Here is a 20563-nt window from a genome sequence, read left to right as displayed (position 1 = left end):
TATATGGACATATATGCGAGCTAATCCGTTTGGGACATCGATCTGAAATTTTCTATACGCCCTTTTCTTCCCAAGGAGCAACTCACTTGTCGGAACCATGTAGCTGCCTTAGAAACTGATCGAACAACATCAAGTCCTTGTATGGAATACTGTTTTATTTGCCAAGATACATACATATCTTAATGAAATTTGGCAAGGGTTATTGACCGAGGCAACGCTGAATTGTTCAGATCAGATCAGTTTAGCATATGCTCTTTGCATCTCCTGTTATGTGTGTTAAATTATATTAATTTGTTTACTTGAAACATAAGACTAAAATTGGAAAATGTTTAGCTTAATTAATAGAAGTATTAATTATTTCTTAAGTTGAATTAAAGAAAACTAACTGAGAACTAGCTACTCCTACATACATATGTACGTACATACTCACACAATGTTGCAACAGATAAAATAATGTATGGTAATATTGATAATAATTATAGCGATAATAATTAAATCTCGCAAGACATTGCCAATTGCTTGTTTAGAAAAGGACGGCGGACAAATATTCAAAATGTGCTAGAGATTGTAAAGTAAAGTATGAGTTGACATGGTAGCAGGTCTTATAGGCATAGCCTCTACATCAGAGCGCGTACGTATGTACTATATAGTACAAGTATCTATATTTACTGGTCACCAGGAAACGAACATACATTGTTGCTATGGTCAACAACTAGCACATAGCGACCAAACGTAAACAAATTTGTGCACAAAAACTAAATCGTTAAGTTCCAAACAAACGTATGTATGTACATATACCATTGTATGTACGAAATGCATACGCATACGGATGTACATATGTATGTAAATAAATATTCCAAAATAAAAGTGGCGGCAATGCACTACGTATCCTCGTGGAAGCTTTCAATTGAACAATACTATTTCAGTGATAACTTTTTTCATTTGTGACTTCACCGTGCAGCTCCTAACAAAGTTGACTGTGGAAAATATCGAATATAGCTCGTTGAAATATCTGAAATATGTATATTTTGAAAACTTTTTGTACACTTTTATCAAAAATAAACATAAATAAAAGGAATAGATTAGCATTTATCCACATATTCTCAAGTCCAGTGCGCAAAATTCGGCCAACTCCGAAAACTAAACGCCAATGTCCACAGCTGATATCAGTTAGAAGTGTCTAAATAATTTGTGCAAAGATTCAAGTGAAGACTACGTAGTTTTTACTACATAGATACATGCATACATTCTATATTTTTTAAACTAATTAAGTGCAATTAGCCTTAAAAAGAAAAATTTAACAACGATTATAGGGGAGTGCCCTCAGCCACGTAAATGTTTTTAAATTGGCGTATCAGGAGAAACATACGATCAAAAATGTGGTAATACTTGGTCCAAGCTCACAATTATCATTTTATCACCTGTGCTGCCTCTAAACATCTCTGAACTCCATATCTAACAATTGCAGCTGCTGCAAAATCATAATATTGTACGGAAATCGCAGAGAATAGCAACAGAGATACTGTGAGTGATAATTTTTCTTAGGTTGACACCAATAGTGACGTTTACCAAAAAAAATGGAAACGGTTTTCATTTAGGGTGTCAAGAAATTTGATTCCAAGGATTTTATACCTACATACATATATATAGATTTATTTATTAGGTTTCAGCTAATTTATACGTATGTTTTGTGTATGTATATATTTCAGTTGATTTAGTTTGATTGGCCTGATAGAGCCGAATATAACTGCAATTGTATGCACGAAATTGCACTCAACATTGTATCACTTCATTGATAACCTTTTATAGGATTGACGTTATTGTTTCCTTTTTCAATAATAGTGCAACGGTTGTATTTTATCATCGATCTAACAAATCCGTTTGAATTCAACATTTTATTGTATCTCATATAGTACGTGCATATGTACATACTTATATGTATCTAGGTATATAGTTTCGGGTTACTTGAGTAACAACACCACAAAATACAAAAAAGGCTATCCAACGCCAACATAGTAAATACCAATCCGCTAACATCGCGGTGGCACAGTTTAAAAATGTAATCTGTTATGATAACCTTTATTTAGATAAAATAGTAATGTCTTCTGTCTAGTTGCGTATTGTAAGATATCGACAGTTCCAATTTTCCCAATCAAGCGTGTGGTAGAGCTTCACAATGACAACCAAATCTAAGACTCAACAGGAGAAGCACAAAATGTCCGAGATCGACGAAAATATTTCGAAAATGTTTGATATAAAAAAGGTAAATCACTTTTGATCGAAATGCTAAGGCTTAAACTAAAGATTAACAATAACGTATAAAATATGGCTCATGTATGTATGCACATTAAACTATCGAATTACACTTTCTTCACAAGATGTATGTAGAATGAGTCAAAAACATATTAGCTTAACATACTTTTTTCACAAATATAACCGACAGAAAACCCTCTCTTTAACATGCTTATTTTTTCAATATTGCAATATTTCAGTTCTTTTATCGATATCATCAAATGTAAACATTAAGCAGGATGTTATCCCTCTTTAAGCGTGCTTAATTCCTTTATTGATACAAGTATAGTTCGGATATCTTACCAATTTCAATGTGTTTAACAGTTTGAACCAATGACCTGGCAATAGAATTAGAAACTTATTATGTTTATTTTATTTTATTATTTTACTCAATAAGGACAAATTCTGTCATAATGCGAAATCTGTAAAGGTGCATTTATACCGCATTATCACTCGTAGATTAACATATCATAAGTTCATACATAGTTATTTAAATAGAATAATAAGTCTCTAAAAATTTCTAGCGGTTGGGTAAAGGAGCATATGGCATTGTGTGGAAAGCATTGGATAAGCGTACAAACGAAACGGTAGCAGTAAAGAAAATTTTCGACGCATTTCGTGACGAAACTGATGCGCAACGAACTTTTCGAGAAATTGTTTTTCTGAAGGCATTTCGTAATCATCCCAATGTCATACGATTATTAACTGTATATCGGTTAGTATGCGAATCCACTACACAATTTTCTAGGGCTTTATATCCAAAAATATAATATTTTGCCGTTCTTAAATAAATATGCTTAATAAAGCTTTTGATTTACCGAAGTTAATTGGATCTTTCAGAGCATCGAATAATTTAGACATATACCTCATTTTTGAATATATGGAAAGTGACTTGCATAACATCATTAAGAAGGGCACTATTTTGAAGGATATTCATAAAAGATATGTGATGTACCAATTAATTAATGCCATTAAGTATATACATTCCGGAAATGTGATACATAGGGACCTGAAACCAAGTAACGTACTCATAGATAGTAAATGCAGGTGACTGAGACAATTTCACAACTTTAACTGAACCTATATTCATGCTTGTCGTTATAGATGTAAATTGGCCGATTTCGGACTAGCACGATCTGTTTCGAATCGGCCAATGCGAGAGAGTAACGATATGACTAGTGATCACGTCATCGAGCCCATACTTACAGATTATGTCGCTACGCGTTGGTACAGAGCTCCAGAAATTCTTGTCGCTAGTAAAAGGTATTTTCAGTTATTTATTTTTTTTTTAATTATTTATCGTTTTGTAATTGCGGTATATTATTATTGTAAAAGATATACCAAAGGGATCGATATGTGGAGCTTGGGTTGCATACTTGGTGAAATGATTCGGGGAAAACCATTGTTTCAAGGCAGTAGTACTGTTAATCAAGTAAGTAGCAGAGATTTGCATAATAATGTAATTTATATATATACGTTTAATAGATAGAAAGGATAGTAACAGCTCTACCAGAAATAACAGATCACGACGTTAAAGCAGTGGGAGCTGGTTTCGGATCCGTACTTCTTAGCAAACAGATTTCACGTGAAAGGTGCATTTAAGATATAGTAAAAATGTTTATGTACATTTTTTTCATTTCACTGTGTGAATTACAGGAAAACATCATTAAATGAAATTATGTCTGATGCTCCAGAAGATGCTTTAAATATGGTCAAATCATTATTAGTCTTAGATCCTTTGGCTCGGCTTACAGCGAAACAAGCCCTTGGCCATCCATATGTAGAAAAGTAAGGTGGTCTGAAAGACCAATTTAGCCTTTAAACAGATTTTTTATAAAACAGGTATATCTTTTAAAAACAAAAAAGATTTCGCAACTCTATACCAGAAATTGAATTGAGCGTGGACATTTTGCCACCATTCCGCGATGATGTGCGTCTGACGGTACCTGAATATCGGTCAAAGTTATACGAAATTGTCCAACATAACAACGAAAAATCAGACAAACGCCATTCGACTGCAACTGCTAAGGGTTCCAACATAAATCAAAAGTAAGTAGCACCAAACTTACTTTAATGCATAAGTTTACTTAACTAGGTATCGCCTTATGAGTACAGAGATCACAAGCTTTCAACATCCTACGACAAGACTGATCTATTAAAGAAACCCCACAGGACTAAGCAAGGCAAAATCTCAGAGGACAAATATATTTCAAGAGATAAGTATCTAACTCGACCGGAGAAACACGAAAGCGAAACACAACCATCTATCAGCGTGCCCAGCATAAACGGTAAATCCACTAAAAAGTTAACTACGATATCTCCTAATGCAAAACGCAAGTCCGGCAAAACACTTTCTAAATACTTTGTCCAGCAAAGAGCAGAAGTTTCAAAAGATAAGAAGCACTTAAAAGTACATGAAAGCTGTGATGATCATTTTCCCGTAAATGTTATTGACAAGCGTCATTCCATAGATGCGGGCTACGCTAGTCTTCCAGATGGTAGAGTAGGTTTAGGAGGACAATTGGGAGAACTAGTTGGTAGACAGACTACATCACCGAGCGGCGCACTAAAAAAACTTGATAGCACACGGCGACAACACCGTAGCTCGTCGTCGATAAGTAAAGGTGAACAAAAACACAAAACCGAGCAAGCAACCACTCACCTTCTTCAGCATCAACAAAATAAAGATAGCAGTTTTGCTTATCCAGATATCGACATAGAAGTTCAAGATCCATACAACAATGACAGCGCTCCATTTTTAAAGAAACCTTCATATGTTCGGAACTCTAAATCGGACGTAACGAATACCATTGGCAGTGGTCTGACAAAGTCTACTGAAAACATAGTCAGAGGAAATGATCGATTATGTTATGAAAAACGATTGAAAAAACTAGAGGAAGAAATAGAAAAATACAAAAAGGAAGTAAAGTCATTTTGTAAAGAAACATTTAGTTATACGCATCAAAACTCGCCACAAAAGCATAGTAAGGGCAATAGTCAGATTCGAAGTCAAATCCAAAATAACTTCCGAAACGCAACTAATAACCAAATACAACATACTCGTCCCCATTCTCCGCAACAGGCATATCTGGAACGAACGAAATCCGATGTTAAAAACAATAGACATCAACAACAAAACAAACAAAATTTGTCCAATACAAAACAAAATCCCTATTATGATTTACTTGCTAAGGTAACTCGTGATTCTGGAAGTAAAAATGGCATTAATTCAGCGATTTTCAATGGTACTCTCAACGTTGGAGCTGTACCTATAGCTGCTGAAAACGAAGGAGGGGAATATATTATAGACCGATCGACAAAAATGTCGAATAAAAACGTATTGATAGAAGAAAAACATCAGTCCTTCCCCGCGCACTCTAACATATCAAAAATGAATCAGCCGCATCATCAGTCTACACACAACATTCATCGCAACGGCAGACCCATGTCGAAATTCATAGCACGACCAGCCCAACATAGTAGCCACTTAACGAAGCATACATTAACAAATTGTCAATGATATTGATTTTACTATTCTATGCTAGAATAACTGCCATTTTATCTAAGTTATTAAATGCGCGTTTTTATGTACGTGTAATGGTAATTCTGTATACATACATATGTATATGTACTTACCAGTATATATCCAATTAAAATATATTTCTATGAGTGTCTATATTCACTGAATATTTTAAAGAACTACATATGTACATATATTGATAATTTTTATCTTATCCAAATTAAGGGCTAATAATCTGATGATACAGGTCATGAGTAAAATAAACACTTAAGTATAGAATCTTAAAAAATCAAAGGCAGGCGAAAAATGAACTTGGACAAAGAATTCAATCATTTTTTGGAAACACAGTATGTCCAAGATAATAATTTTCTTAAGAAAGCGTTTACCCTGACAAATATATATGTATGTATCTTACAAAATAGCGAAAATAATTTATTAGATTTGGAGATGCTAGACCGATTTTATGTGTTTTTAACTCGAAGTCACATTGATATCATCAAAATGTGTCCCTTAACTCCAGTAAATTGCCTCAGATATTTACCTACATATATTATTGAAATAATCGGCCTAATGTACGGAAATTTTCCTATTTGGTACATTACTTCTGCAGCATCCTATTGCCAACTAAATTTGAATAAAAGCATATTTTTCCTTTTCACTTCAATTCATAAAATTAACCAATAAAGGTCATTTTCACACCAATTTTAGGGTAGTTTTTTAAATTAGTACATTAAGGCCCTACGGTGAGCATCTATATCAAATTTGACTACCGTTAGTTTTACTTAACTATTATATTCTGTGCAACATGTTGCGAGAGCACAAAAACGATTTCTAATTAAATTAATTTTTGTGATGCGTCAGAATTGTGAGTTAATTACGTCCAATCTAAAGAACATACATACATACTTTAAAGAATGTCACAATTATATGATGATTGAGAGAACAATGAATATATTTAAAATATTCCCACTCTTTGCTCTCAAATTGGACTCTTGATTAGAAATAAACGATTAATCTTCGAGAAGTGGCGTTATAAGCCACTTCCAATGCATTCTATAACATTTGGTTGTGTCCATAGGGGTGCTCACTTATGAATGAAACAAAACAATTGTTATTCATAGATAATTGCTAATAAATTTCGATGAAGTACTATTTTTTTACTTGCATATAGAAATTATTGCGTACATATTGTATTTTATGTTCTTTTCGATAAATTTAAATTATTTCCAATGTTCATAAAAATAAGCAAAACCTATGTTCGGGTATAACGGAACACTTTATACCTTTGTGATTCCCGAAGGCAATGAATTTATTTCAGATGTTGCTAAAACTTTACATTAAACAAGAAAAAACGTAAACTTCGACTGCAACGAAGGGTATAAATATTCTTTATTTGGATTTTGATCGGTTCGATCTTAACATTTTCTTCGGAGTAATCTCCGAATTCTTCTTCTTTTTTGCTGGCGTAGAAACCGCTTACGCGGTTATAGCCGAGTTAACAACAGCGCGCCAGTCGTTTCTTCTTTTCGCAAGGAGGCGCCAATTGGAGATTCCAAGCGAAACCAGGTCCTTCTCTACCTGGTCTTTTCTTTTTATGACAGCTATGTATATGATATTGGGGTCCGATATCGGCGATTCCGAAAAATGAGCAGCTTTTGGGAAAAACACGTGATGTCAGGTCGACATCTTAAAAATTGAGATACTTGTTCGCGTATGTACATACAGACGCAAGTGGTTAAATCGACTCAGCTCATCATGCTGATCAATTCGTGGCAAACTTAATATACCTTTTTTTATACCTTTATAAAAAATTGCAAATGAGTTCAAATTCATTATCCGATGGAACGACGAATTATATTTACATTCCTATTAACCCTTTTAGTGCCAGAAGCCGATATATCGGCTCCAGCTGTACTTGCGAAAAGTACCTGAGCCGATACATCGGCTCGCGCCTTGTAGCGGTTTACTCCCATTGCGGGAGAACTCTATCTCAAAATAAATTTGTAATGCGTTATAAATGATCTAATCAATTTCATTAAAAAATAATTAAAAAAATATATTTTTTTGTTTGAACTCTTTGTGGACGATGTTTTTCCTAACCCTTGTAAAACTGCGAAATTCGGCCGGTTTTTTCCGCATAGACACCTCTATTTCGCCCGGCACTAAAAGTTAAGTATATTGGATTTAGTAATGTAGGCCCATATGTATATTGCCTCTCACAATATTACTGAGATGTGTTATTGACCCGTACTGGTCTATTTAAACTTTTATTGGAGATCCGTTACAGACTAGGGTTATAAAAAAAAAGAGGATGGCTATTATATTGGCTAAGAAGCCTATTTTGAAGGCGATACTAAATTGATATACACACTTGAAAATAAAGCTTTTTCAGTCAGTTCGAGTCATTTTTAATCAGAAGGTATATACTATTTTAGAGACTGAGAAATCTAGATACTCTAACAATACCAATTCTTTCTATTCTTCTTCTTAATTGGCGTAGACACTGCTTACGCGATTATAGACGAGTTAACAACAGCGCGCCAGTCGTTTCTTCTTTTCGCTACGTGGCGCCAATTGTATATTCCAAGCATAGCCAGGTCCTTCTCCACCTGGTCCTTCCAACGGAGTGGAGGTCTTCCTCTTCCTCTGCTTCCCCCGGCGGGTACAGCGTCGAATACTTTCAGAGCTGGAGTGTTTCCGTCCATTCGGACAACATGACCTAGCCAGCGTTGCCGCTGTCTTTTAATTCGCTGAACTATGCCAATGTCGTCATATATCTCGTACAGCTCATCGTTCCATCGAATGCGATATTCGCCGTGGCCAACGCGCAAAGGACCATAAATCTGTCGACTCATCAGTTGTTGACATCGTCCAAGCCTCTGCACCATATAGCAGGACGGGAATTATGAGTGACTTATAGAGTTTGATTTTTGTTTGTCGAGAGAGGACTTTGCTTCTCAATTGCCTACTCAGTCCGAAGTAGCACCTGTTGGCAAGAGTTATCCTGCGTTGGATTTCTAGGCTGACGTTGTTGGTGGTGTTTACGCTGGTTCCAAGATAGACGAAATTATCTACGACTTCAAAGTTATGACTGTCAACAGTGACGTGAGTTCCAAGTCGCGAGTGCTACGACTGTTTGTTTGATGACAGGAGATATTTCGTTTTGCCCTCGTTCACTGCCAGACCCATTTGTTTTGCTTCCTTGTCCAGTCTGGAGAAAGTAGAACTAACGGCGCGGGTGTTGAGGCCGATGATATCAATATCATCGACATACGCCAGCAGCTGTACACTCTTATAACAGATGGTACCTTCTCTATTAAGTTCTGCAGCTCGAACTATTTTCTCCAGAAGCAGGTTGAAAAAGTCACACGATAGGGAATCGCCTTGTCTGAAACCTCGTTTGGTATCGAACGGCTCGGAGAGGTCCTTCCCGATTCTGACGGAGCTTTTGGTGTTGCTCAACGTCAGCTTACACAGCCGTATCAGTTTTGCGGGGATACCAAAGTCAGACATCGCGGCATAAAGGCAGCTCCTTTTCGTGCTGTCGGAAGCAGCTTTGAAATCGACGAAGAGGTGGTGTGTGTCGATTCTTCTTTCACGGGTCTTTTCCAAGATTTGGCGCATGGTGAATATCTCCAGGTGGTTTTCCAGGTCTGAAGCCACACTGATAAGGTCCAATCAGTTTGTTGACGGTGGGCTTTAATCTTTCACACAATACGCTCGATAGAACCTTATATGCGATGTTGAGGAGACTAATCCCACAGTAGTTGGCGCAGATTGTGGGGTCACCTTTCTTATGGATTGGGCATAGCACACTTAAATTCCAATCGTTGGGCATGCTTTCGTCCGACCATATTTTACAAAGAAGCTGATGCATGCTCCTTATCAGTTCTTCGCCGCCGTGTTTGAATAGCTCGGCCGGCAATCCGTCGGCCCCTGCCGCTTTGTTGTTCTTCAGGCGGGCAATTGCTATTCGAACTTCTTCATGGTCGGGTAATGGAACGTCTGCTCCATCGTCATCGATTGGGGAATCGGGTTCTCCTTCTCCTGGTGTTGTGCGTTCACTGCCATTCAGCAGGCTGGAGAAGTGTTCCCTCCATAATTTAAGTATGCTCTGGGCATCAGTGACTAGATCACCTTTGAGGGTTCTACAAGAGTATGCTCTGGTCTTGAAACCTTCTGTAAGCCGCCGCATTTTTTCGTAGAATTTTCGAGCATTACCCCTGTCGGCCAGCTTATCAAGCTCTTCGTACTCACGCATTTCGGTCTCTTTCTTCTTCTGTCTACAAATGCGTCTCGCTTTGCTCTTCAACTCTCGGTATCTATCCCATCCCCCACGTGTAGTGGTCGATCGTAACGTTGCGAGGTAGGCAGCCGGTTTTCTCTCCGCTGCGACACAGCACTCCTCGTCGTACCAGCTGTTCTTTTGCACTTTCCGAAAACCAATGTTTTCGGTTGCAGCTCTACGTAAGCAGTTTGAAATACCGTCCCACAGTTCCCTTATACCGCGTTGTTGACGAGTGCTCTCAGAGAGCAGGAGTGCAAACCGAGTAGAAAATCGTTCGGCTGTCTGTTGTGATTGCAGCTTCTCGACGTCGAACCTTCCTTGTGTTTGGTGGCGTGCGTTTTTTGCTGCACAGAGGCGGGTGCGAATCTTAGCTGCAACAAGATAGTGGTCCGAGTCGATGATAGGACCTCGGAGCGTACGCACATCTAAAACACTGGAGACGTGTCTTCCATCTATCACAACATGATCGATCTGGTTGGTAGTTTTTCGATCCGGAAACAGCCAGCTAGCTTGATGAATCTTCTTATGCTGGAATCTAGTACTACAGATAACCATATTTCGGGCCCCGGCGAAGTCAATCAGCCTCAACCCATTTGGGGATGTTTCGTCGTGGAGGCTGAATTTACCGACCGTAGTGCCAAATATACCTTCTTTGCCCACCCTGGCGTTAAAGTCGCCAAGCACGATTTTGACATCGTGGCGGGGGCAGCCTTCATAAGCGCGTTCCAAGCACCATAGAAGGCATCTTTGGTCACATCGTCCTTCTCTTCCGTCGGGGCGTGCGCGCAGATCAGCGATATGTTGAAAAACCTTGCTTTGATGCGGATTGTGGCTAGACGTTCATTCACCGCAGTGAATGATAGTACTCGGCGACGGAGTCTCTCTCCTACCACGAATCCAACACCAAACTTGCGCTCCTTTATATGGCCACCGTAGTAAATGCCACAAGGACCTACTCGTCTCTGTCCTTGTCCCGTCCATCGCATTTCTTGGACGGCGGTGATGTCAGCCTTTGTTTTTACGAGGACATCAACCAGCAGGGCAGCGGCACCTTCCCAATTAAGGGACCGGACATTCCAGGTGCATGCCCTTAATTCGTAGTCCTTATTTCGTTTGCCATGGTCGTCATCAAAAGGGGGGTCTCTCATCCGAGGCTGCTGTTGGTTTTTCATTGGGGTGAGCTTTTTACGTGGCGGGTCCCAAACCCAGCGCACAACCCTATGTAGGGGATGTTTGGCCTTCTCACTTTAGCTCGCCTTCGAACGGATGTTCTTAGGCTACCCAGAGGATACTTGGTCAAAGACCGGAAGTAGTGAGCTGCTTGAGCCATGTGTAAAAGAATCGCTTCTGGCCACTCCCAAGTGAATGGCGATCAGAGAACTTTCCTCACTTGCGTGAACTTCTACACATGACTCCATCCTCCAGTGAATGGCGATCAGAGAACTTTCCTCACTTGTGTGAAATTAATTTTATGAATTCAAATTCTTATTCTTAGTATTTTATTGAAGCACACATTAGTATAAATTTTCCGATATAATATGTAATACATACAAAATCTTTGGTTATATAGTAAGTAACATTAACGACTTTTTTATAATACGGCTATAAGAGTAAACAACTAAAAAATAAATGTAATTTATTATTTACGTTTACGTTTTAAAATTCAACTTTCAATATTTATCATTTATTTCAAATTGGCTTTGTATCATTTCTAGTTTACTAAAATCTTTTAGGTTTTACGTTTCTGATCCGCTTGTTGTTGAGGTAATTCCTCTTGCAATTGTAAAATATGATCTACTGGTTGTGGTTTGCCGTCCTCACCAATTCGACAAGGTTGCACCACTCCCGTTTTGTGTAATTTGTCCATTAGATTTACAAGCTGCATTGCCTCATATTGCTTCTGCTCCTCAGACATACCTTCGAGAGGACTCTTTTTCGGAGCCTCATAACATCCAATAACTGGGTTGATATTATGTTGCACTTGTTTATATTCCTCTGTATCGCTGTCCTCGCTATCTGAAGAATAATCAGTGCTTTCGACGTGCCGGCCTCCTAGGAGACCGCGCTTTGCAAATAAACCAGCAGCGTTACCATAGCCTGTATGTTTTACCATACGTGATACATTTTCTTTACAGCACACAAAAAGTAGCTCTGTAGCTAAATCACGCAACATCATTTCTGGTAAAGTCAAAAACCGACATAAATGATTTCGTAATTCATTTCCCACCTCCGGTCGTGTATAAACATTTCGTAATGGGGGTAACACTACACTTCTAATATAGTGACGCAAAATCCTATCACTTCGTGCACACTTCACCAGCAATGTTAGAACTGGAGAAATTTGCTCATTAGATGTTGCAGCTTTTTCCTGTTCATCTAATATCACTTTTAAATACCTCGTAATTATTTCTAATGCACGTACATTATATCCTTCATAAATTAATAAAGATGATGAGGCCGGACCTCCTGATTCACTTTTCATTATCAACTCTGTCAAACAACTACTAGAAATGTTTGTCAAAAGGTTAATGGCGTGCATAATTATGCTACGTTCTCGCTCATTCCTTAGTTCTCCGAAATTTAATAGCAACTTTCGTAGCACACCAGTCAAGTGTCGACTCTGAATTTCATTTTCATTTGGGCTTCTGTCAGAATTTGTAGTAATATTAAACATTACCTTTAAGATCTCACATAATAAATCCATATGCTCATCACTAGCATCTGTCTCTACAAGTTTTTCGTCAAGCCATTCAGTCATATAAGCCACCCCATTTAAATCAATTTGTACACGTGTACGGGTTGCTGGCTCCATTGCTGTTATCAAAAATAACAATTTCATATCAAAAAATTCAACTGAAGGAGGATGTTGTACAGATGACGCGATCCGCTTTAGAATAGCATCTGTAATGTTAGATTTTACGCATTGGCGACGGCGATCTGCACATTGGTATACTAAATTACACAGACACTTAAGAGACTCAACTACAACTCTGGTTGTGTTACCACTCCAGTGTACATTAACACTTTGAACTGTTAATACGTCCGAATCAATGACATTCGACTCACAACCAGTTGGCTCAGTAGCATCAGAAACTTCTACAGCTTCAGGATGCTCCAAATGAGCTAGTTTAAGAAGACAAGATACATCTTCTTCTAAATCCTCTGTTTGTAAACTACATTTGTCTCTAGTGAGGATACGGACACTATTTAAAGTGAGATCATGCAAGTCCTGTAAGCTATCGTCTTTAAGTATATCAAAGAGTGCACGCCACAAAGCATGCCAGCGCCCATCCACATGGAAAGCCGAAAAATTGAAAAGGTCATCATTCTAAACAGTTGAGAATAAAAAAAAATATTACATCGGTGTTTTGTTGTTTGGGATATACCATATGTATGTACATACTTCAGTTTAGATTTTATAATCTATGTGCATATATGTACATATAAATATGTACGTAATATATATTCATATCTACCATTATTTGTATTTTATACTTACTTTTGTATTAAATTCGGTCAATATAGATTTAATCCGACTGAAATTTTTGCTACGCAATTCCTCTAATTTGTGTTCTTCCATTAAAATTTCTTGTTTAAAAAGATAGAGAAAAAACTTTAAAACTTTTTCTCTCTAAAGCCAAACAAATGCATTCACTATGGCATATTATACATATATTGCAATACGATAATTCTATGTCTACACCTCCCATTTACTATTAAAACAAACATATTTATTTCATTCACCGATTACGATTGACTTATTATGCATTGTGATACATTTGATACGAGGATTTTTATAGATGCATATTAATAATAAAGTAACGAACATAAGTTAAGCGTCCGCATAATTATACTCAAATATGCAAATCTATGTAGCATGCTAGAGTTCTATGCAGATTTGCTTTCAGAACATTTCTAATATAATTGAAGATGAAGACGTTCTGTTATATTTTATATACTGTTTTGAACTACATATTTGATCTGATATTGAATGTCAAATTATTTTTGTATGTAAATAATCAGTTTGACGTTTCTTTTACGAATATTTTCAGCCACATGTTTTTGTAACATTTTATTTGTAGAAGTTTTTAAAGCAATCAAGAAGATTAATATATTCTGGCAAAAGATACATTTAAAAAGAAAACTAATAATGGAAGTGGAAAATATAAACAGTGATGATTTTTTACCGCCTACCGAGACTAAAAAGGCTCCAAAGCGATCTGCGGATTATAACACAGCGATGCAAGTTGACGAGGAGTCTCCATTGCAGGAAACAAAGCAAAGACTCCAAGCACCGCGTGCAAAACGACAAAAAAGTGATACTAGGAAAATTTCGGTTCCACCGCACAGGTATTATCACAGTACAATATATTTAATTTGAAACTGACATTAAAATTTGTTAGATACTCATCTCTTAAAGAACATTGGATGAAAATCTTTACTCCGGTAGTCGAGCATATGAAGTTACAAATAAGATTTAATATGAAAGCGAAACAAGTAAGTATTTTGATCATACAACGGTTGAAACTTGATTTAAGGGGTTACATGGGTTTCCTCGGGTAAAAAAAAATCATTTTTCAACAATTTTTTCTCACATAAAAAATTAAATATTAAAAAAAATTTTAAAACGACCATTGCGACGTCATTTCCGGTGACCCGACGGAAAAAAGATTCGCCCGCGTTATCAGGACCATCTAAAGTGAAAAAATACGTGTTTTAGTTAAAACTTTAAACTTAAATATGGATTTTTATCAGACATTTTTACAAATAAAATTGAAATTTCGCGATTTTTTTTCGAAAAAGGTCGAATACAAAAAAAATCCTTCGTCCAAGCCTTTAAGAATTGTATCTCAATGACCTTTGTAAATTTTAATGAAAATGGTAGTTCTGATGTAGATAAAGGTTGAGTTCTCGAGAAATCTTGCCAACAGACTTCAAAACCACAATTTCGACGAAAACGCGTTTAAAGACGGCGCACTTAGCCTAGGGAACCTCGAGCACACAAGTTCTCAAGGCAGTATCTCCGAAACTACCACTCGGATCTAATTTAATAAAATTTTAGGACAATATTCTAGAGGTGTTGTAAAATTAAAAAAGACAATATAAAGTCGATTTTTTGAACCCCGTAAACTCACGTAACCCCTTAAGAAATCACATACCATTGTTAAAGAATAATTTATTCATGCAAATTAAATGTAACGGTTTTTATTCATCTAGGTAGAGCTAAGAATTAGCGATGAAACACCTGATATATCTAATCTTCAAAAAGGTGCTGATTTTGTTAAAGCATTCCTTTGTGGATTCGAAGTGGATGACGCTTTGGCGCTGCTTCGTTTAGAAGATTTATTTGTTGAAACATTTGAAGTAAAGGATGTAAAAACTCTACGTGGTGATCACTTGAGTCGCGCAATAGGACGTTTGGCAGGCAAAGGAGGACGCACAAAATTCACTATAGAAAATGTTACAAAAACTCGCATTGTTTTGGCGGACAGCAAAATTCACATCTTAGGGAGCTATCAAAATATTCAACTAGCACGGAGGGCCATTTGTAATCTTATTCTGGGTTCACCCCCAAGTAAAGTATACGGGAATCTCCGGTCAGTGGCTAGTCGGTTGTCAGAACGTATGTGAAATAATAGATAATTATAATAATTATTATGTTGGTGATAATTATATGAACTATAATTTACTGAGATATTGAATTAATAACAAATATTTATTTTTCACATTTATAACTTTGTAAAAATAAGGAGGAGAAGCATGAATAAAGTTACAGATGCCAACACCATAATAATACACATTTTCCGGTTTTTTCTTTGATACATTTCAGCACGTTGTAATTGCCGAAGTCCTTCAGATACCCTTGTCTGAGTTTGCTCGACATTGTAATCAATACGATCCAATATAGTACCTTGTTCTTGAACCATTTGACTAAGATCTTTAAATATATCATTGAGATCATAAATGGATTTTACGATTTTGGTGACTTCTTCGTCGCGATTAATTGCGAAGCGAGTGTTTTCTTCTTCAAAAAGCAGAAGTTGCTGTTTAGTCATGCGGTTCGATAAAGGACGTTGAAAATTTTCATCTATTTGTTCAGAAGATTCATCATCATATAAATAGCCACGTTTATTAGTAGACTTATTATTACTTAATACAGAGGAAACGGGTTGTAGAAAGTTATCAAAGGTATCTACGAAATTATCATGATCATCTGTAGTACCCGAAACCAAGTCAATGTTTGTGAAATCATCATTTCCAAAATATTTTTGTGAACGTTCTTCTCTGGAGTTCAGCTGTCGTACGTAATTACTTTGGCTGTTACGAAATTTAGAGGTCAATTCTTGCAACTGAAGTAGCAAACAAGTAACCACATTTTCTGTTAACCGCTGTTCCTTCTTAGTTCCTATACCAAGACTTGATCGAATGCATTGTATATGTCGGTGAGTGGATGTGATAAGTTTTGAAATCTCCTGGCTGAGGCATTCTATTTCTCTCTCTTCCTCAAAAGTTTCATCAAAAGCAGGTTGCAACAGGTGTCTTGCATGTAATGAACCTAATTCATCAAGTTTTGGCTTTATTCTAAAAATTGTTGGAAAGTAAATTTACTGCATCGATAATAAAACCTACATATGCGAATACTTAGATAAAGTGTATTGTGCTTCCTCCAACTTATCTATCCACAAAGGAGGAGTACCGTAGTCATCCCGCATTTCTAAACCTTCCTCTGCATCGCGGATTGAATTATTAATTAAACGTTCTGCATCATCTGTCGACTATCCAAAATGGAAGAAATTTATTAAAACATACATTATATTTGATATTAAATAATATACTCTGCTTTCAGAATACAAATTTCGATGTTTGGACGCATTATTGCGCATTATCACAAAAACCTCAGTTAGGTTACGCGAAGTCATATTGTTTATATCAGAATTAAAACATTAGTTATTTTAAAATGGTTATTGCAGATATCCAACGTCAATAACTTTTTCACTTGATTAATTTTTCATCCATATGTTAATGAATACTGTTTATTTGTTGTTTCCATAGGCAATTGACGTTAACACATTAATATTAGAGGTAATAATTTCAATGGAGATGTCAATATAAAGGCGGCAATACAACCCGATATAATTATTCAGATAAATTTTGTTTGCATTCATTTGAAATTTTGCCAGTTTAATACGTACGACTAGTTTCTACAAAAATAATATTGAAATTTAGGGTAAATATTCAGCAGAGTGGCTTTTCCGAAGACGTGCACCAATTTTCACGGGAAATGTCTTAAAATACTCGTTTTTGGTTCTACTTTACGAATATGTTAGACGCGTGCTTTTAAAACCAATATTTTCTTTGTTTTAATATAAAAATATCGTATTTCCCGAAATCAAAAATTCACTTTTGCACTTTACACGTCTTTAGATGTTAAAAATATATTTTCTATAAATTATATATACGTAATTATTGATGCTGTTTAGCACGTTTTCGGAAAAGCCGCTCTGCTGAACATTTACCAAATTTAGTACACATGTATACACATAGGATTGGCAGAATTTTATAATTCAAATAATTGTTGCCTATGAAGAGGCAGCGTAGATATGCTAAACAGTATGGCTTTGATCGCTTTTAAAAAATATTATCGCAGGTGAGGCCTGATTATAATTTAACTCAAAGCTTTCAAAACTGTCCTTTTGTAATAAAAGATACTCCTCTATACAACCGTTCAACATTAGGTTTCATATTTTATTGTCAAATTTGATTAATTTTTTGTGCGATTTCGATAAGCTCACATAATACTATTCTTTGTTACTTGGAAACCTTTTTGCAGTTAGGTAATTTTTTTTTTTATTGATTATTCCAAAATTTCTATTTTTTTATATATTAACATCATTTTGTTTTAGCGAAAATGAGAGTTATTTTCGTTGGTTTTTTTTTATTGGCTCTTGCTATCGTAGTATCTGGAGAAAAAGATGCAACTGATGCGCATTTTTTATCAAATGAATTCATTGAACTGGTGCGCAATAATGCGAAAACATGGACAGTAAGAAACTTTATTTAGGAACTTATTGGTTTAACTAAATATTAAATTTTTTTAGCCGGGGAGGAATTTTCCTGAATCTATCGGTGAGAAATACATTCGTGGTTTAATGGGAGTCCACCCAGATTCGCATAAATTCGCACTATCACAATTAATAAAAGAATCTGGTGATAGCGAAATTGAATTGCCAGAGGAATTTGATTCGAGAAAGCAGTGGTCTCAGTGTCCTACTATTTCGGAAATACGAGATCAAGGTTCTTGCGGATCGTGTTGGGCGTTTGGAGCAGTGGAAGCAATGTCAGATAGGGTAAGTGAATGCTATATAAATTGAGTACAGTTGATCGAAATACATATATTTTCCTTTGTTTGTAACTTTTTTTTGCGTATCGTTAACTATCTCGTACACTAATACATAAAAATGTGTGTATTAAGTGCAAAATAAATACAAAAAATATATATATGTATACACATACCTGCTTTGTTATTAATATTAAACCTTATCGCATTAGTCATTTGTTCTTAATACATACAATCAACAGAAATTTTCATCAATACTGTAGAGTTTATTTAGTACACATGCATAAATTTAACTCTAAAATTTACACTTATTAAAAATTCAACATTCCGTGGAATTTTGTTGTTAATAATAAATCTTATCGCAAGGAGTCATTTGTTCTTAATATATACAAAAAATATATGTACATGTACATACATTTGTTCTTAATACATATGTACAATCGACAGAAATTATCATCAATACTGTAGAGTTTATTTAGTACACATGCATAAATTTAAATCTAAAACCTACACTTTTATTAAAACTTCAATATTCCGTGGATAGTTTTGCATTCATTCCAACGGAACCAAAAATTTTCACTTTTCTGCTGACGACTTGGTATCATGTTGCCATACATGTGGATTTGGATGCAACGGAGGATTTCCAGGAGCTGCCTGGAGCTATTGGACTCGAAAAGGTATAGTTAGTGGTGGTGCTTTTGGTTCTAATCAGGTAAAGCCTATGATTATACATATAATCGTTTTATAAACAAATTGTATAATTTGTCTTATATCAGGGTTGTCGTCCATATGAGATTGCACCATGTGAACATCACGTAAATGGTACGCGCCCAGCCTGCGATGGTGAACACGGAAAGACTCCCCGATGTCAACATAAATGTCAAGCTAGTTATAAAGGTGATTACGCAAAGGATAAACATTATGGTGCTAAAGCGTATTCCATCGGCCGCAATCAGAGAGACATCCAAGAAGAAATATATAAAAATGGTCCTGTTGAGGGAGCATTTACAGTTTATGAAGATTTAATATTGTACAAAGACGGTGTTTATCAACATGTAGTGGGAAAGGCCCTTGGAGGTCACGCTATTCGTATCTTAGGATGGGGAGTTGAAAATAATACACCATACTGGTTAATAGCCAATTCATGGAATACAGATTGGGGAAATAATGGATACTTTAAAATCTTGCGTGGCGAAGATCACTGTGGAATCGAAAGCTCGATATCTGCAGGTATTCCCAGGATTGAAAATAACTAAATATCCGATATAATATAGGGCAGGAAATTCGTAATTGAGACCTTCAAAAATGTTTATTGGAAATTATTAATATGTAATATATTAATGCATACATATATATCTATATTTTAATTGTTAATTGAGAAGTATTGCGTTTTATTTGTATATCTTACGAAATTTTTATATTAATTTAAATACGAAACAAAATGATTTTAAAGAATATAATACGTTCTTTCAACTATATAGTTGATGAAACAAATCAAAACAGCTTTTTATTAATATTGATATTAAGTAATTCGAATAGCAATTACCCGTCTGAAGAACAACAAAGCAGCGGGGGCCGATGGATTATCGGCCGACGAAGAACTGATAAGGAGCATGCATCAGCTTCTTTGCAAAATATGGTCGGACGAAAGCATGCGCAACGATTGGAATTACAAAAAGACCCGTGAAAGGAGAATCGACACTCACCACCTCTTCATCGATTTCAAAGCTGCTTTCGACAGCACGAAAAGGAACTGCCTCTATGCCGCGATGTCTGAATTTGGTATCCCCGCAAAACTAATACGGCTGTGTAAACTGACGTTGAGCAACACCAAAAGCTCAGTCAGGATCGGGAAGGACCTCTCCGAGCCGTTCGATACCAAACGAGGTTTCAGACAAGGCGACTCCCTATCGTGCGACTTCTTCAACCTGCTGCTGGAGAAAATAATTCGAGCTGCAGAACTTAATCGAACAGGTACAATCTTTTATAAGAGTGTACAGCTGCTGGCGTATGCCGATGATATTGATATCATCGGCCTCAACACCCGCGCCGTTAGTTCTGCTTTCTCCAGACTGGACAAGGAAATGGGTCTGGCAGTGAACGAGGGCAATACGAAATATCTCCT

At 36.3% G+C, this 20563-nt stretch overlaps 5 protein-coding genes across 6 annotated transcripts; 3 read left to right on the top strand and 2 right to left on the bottom strand.

Moving 5' to 3' along the window:
• The first annotated feature begins 889 nt into the window (after window positions 1-889).
• On the top strand, window positions 890-7259 carry LOC120775865 (mitogen-activated protein kinase 19). Of its 2 annotated transcripts, none has more exons than XM_040106233.1 (10): window positions 890-2059; window positions 2114-2263; window positions 2817-3007; window positions 3133-3339; window positions 3397-3555; window positions 3628-3724; window positions 3778-3884; window positions 3949-4080; window positions 4159-4341; window positions 4408-7259. In XM_040106233.1, exons 2-10 carry the CDS (start codon window positions 2177-2179, stop codon window positions 5810-5812), a joined length of 2568 nt encoding a protein of 855 aa, XP_039962167.1. In that variant the 5' UTR covers window positions 890-2059; window positions 2114-2176; the 3' UTR covers window positions 5813-7259. The 2 variants fall into 2 exon arrangements, with proteins under 2 accessions (XP_039962167.1, XP_039962168.1); XM_040106234.1 differs by having other exon boundaries at window positions 1364-1382.
• A 4494-nt stretch (window positions 7260-11753) lies between these two features.
• On the bottom strand, window positions 11754-13832 carry LOC120775866 (synembryn). The gene is made up of 2 exons (XM_040106235.1): window positions 13600-13832; window positions 11754-13428 (listed from the first exon to the last, which is right to left on the bottom strand). Exons 1-2 carry the CDS (start codon window positions 13678-13680, stop codon window positions 11830-11832), a joined length of 1680 nt encoding a protein of 559 aa, XP_039962169.1. The 5' UTR covers window positions 13681-13832; the 3' UTR covers window positions 11754-11829.
• A 302-nt stretch (window positions 13833-14134) lies between these two features.
• Window positions 14135-15813, top strand: LOC120775869 (RNA-binding protein pno1). The gene is made up of 3 exons (XM_040106239.1): window positions 14135-14450; window positions 14504-14597; window positions 15318-15813. The coding sequence occupies exons 1-3, from the start codon at window positions 14251-14253 to the stop codon at window positions 15729-15731; spliced, it is 708 nt and encodes a 235-aa protein (XP_039962173.1). The 5' UTR covers window positions 14135-14250; the 3' UTR covers window positions 15732-15813.
• On the bottom strand, window positions 15753-17185 carry LOC120775867 (syntaxin-16). Its single transcript, XM_040106236.1, has 3 exons — window positions 16937-17185; window positions 16743-16876; window positions 15753-16682 (listed from the first exon to the last, which is right to left on the bottom strand). Exons 1-3 carry the CDS (start codon window positions 17018-17020, stop codon window positions 15830-15832), a joined length of 1071 nt encoding a protein of 356 aa, XP_039962170.1. The 5' UTR covers window positions 17021-17185; the 3' UTR covers window positions 15753-15829.
• Window positions 17186-17824: 639 nt separating this feature from the next.
• On the top strand, window positions 17825-19807 carry LOC120775868 (cathepsin B). Its single transcript, XM_040106238.1, has 5 exons — window positions 17825-17935; window positions 18005-18144; window positions 18200-18448; window positions 18983-19150; window positions 19215-19807. Exons 2-5 carry the CDS (start codon window positions 18010-18012, stop codon window positions 19692-19694), a joined length of 1032 nt encoding a protein of 343 aa, XP_039962172.1. The 5' UTR covers window positions 17825-17935; window positions 18005-18009; the 3' UTR covers window positions 19695-19807.
• Window positions 19808-20563: the final 756 nt, after the last annotated feature.

The sequence above is a fragment of the Bactrocera tryoni genome, chromosome 4 (assembly GCF_016617805.1).
Source record: "Bactrocera tryoni isolate S06 chromosome 4, CSIRO_BtryS06_freeze2, whole genome shotgun sequence".
NCBI classification, from domain to species: Eukaryota; Metazoa; Arthropoda; class Insecta; order Diptera; family Tephritidae; genus Bactrocera; species Bactrocera tryoni.
This window is presented reverse-complemented; position numbering and strand designations above follow the sequence as displayed.

Excerpts from the sequence above, each read along its gene's own strand:
- LOC120775865 (XM_040106233.1), top strand. The coding sequence starts at position 2,177 with ATGACAACCAAATCTAAGACTCAACAGGAGAAGCACAAAATGTCCGAG. Across the intron at positions 3,725-3,777 it reads GCAGTAGTACTGTTAATCAA|ATAGAAAGGATAGTAACAGC; the intron begins GTAAGTAGCAGA and ends TACGTTTAATAG. Across the intron at positions 4,342-4,407 it reads GGTTCCAACATAAATCAAAA|AGATCACAAGCTTTCAACAT; the intron begins GTAAGTAGCACC and ends TTATGAGTACAG.
- LOC120775866 (XM_040106235.1), bottom strand. The coding sequence starts at position 13,680 with ATGGAAGAACACAAATTAGAGGAATTGCGTAGCAAAAATTTCAGTCGG. Across the intron at positions 13,429-13,599 it reads TGACCGAATTTAATACAAAA|AATGATGACCTTTTCAATTT; the intron begins GTAAGTATAAAA and ends TCAACTGTTTAG.
- LOC120775869 (XM_040106239.1), top strand. The coding sequence starts at position 14,251 with ATGGAAGTGGAAAATATAAACAGTGATGATTTTTTACCGCCTACCGAG. Across the intron at positions 14,451-14,503 it reads ATTTCGGTTCCACCGCACAG|ATACTCATCTCTTAAAGAAC; the intron begins GTATTATCACAG and ends AAAATTTGTTAG. Across the intron at positions 14,598-15,317 it reads TTAATATGAAAGCGAAACAA|GTAGAGCTAAGAATTAGCGA; the intron begins GTAAGTATTTTG and ends TTATTCATCTAG.
- LOC120775867 (XM_040106236.1), bottom strand. The coding sequence starts at position 17,020 with ATGACTTCGCGTAACCTAACTGAGGTTTTTGTGATAATGCGCAATAAT. Across the intron at positions 16,877-16,936 it reads ATTTGTATTCTGAAAGCAGA|TCGACAGATGATGCAGAACG; the intron begins GTATATTATTTA and ends CATTTTGGATAG. Across the intron at positions 16,683-16,742 it reads GCACAATACACTTTATCTAA|AATAAAGCCAAAACTTGATG; the intron begins GTATTCGCATAT and ends AACAATTTTTAG.
- LOC120775868 (XM_040106238.1), top strand. The coding sequence starts at position 18,010 with ATGAGAGTTATTTTCGTTGGTTTTTTTTTATTGGCTCTTGCTATCGTA. Across the intron at positions 18,145-18,199 it reads ATAATGCGAAAACATGGACA|CCGGGGAGGAATTTTCCTGA; the intron begins GTAAGAAACTTT and ends AAATTTTTTTAG. Across the intron at positions 18,449-18,982 it reads TGGAAGCAATGTCAGATAGG|TTTTGCATTCATTCCAACGG; the intron begins GTAAGTGAATGC and ends TTCCGTGGATAG.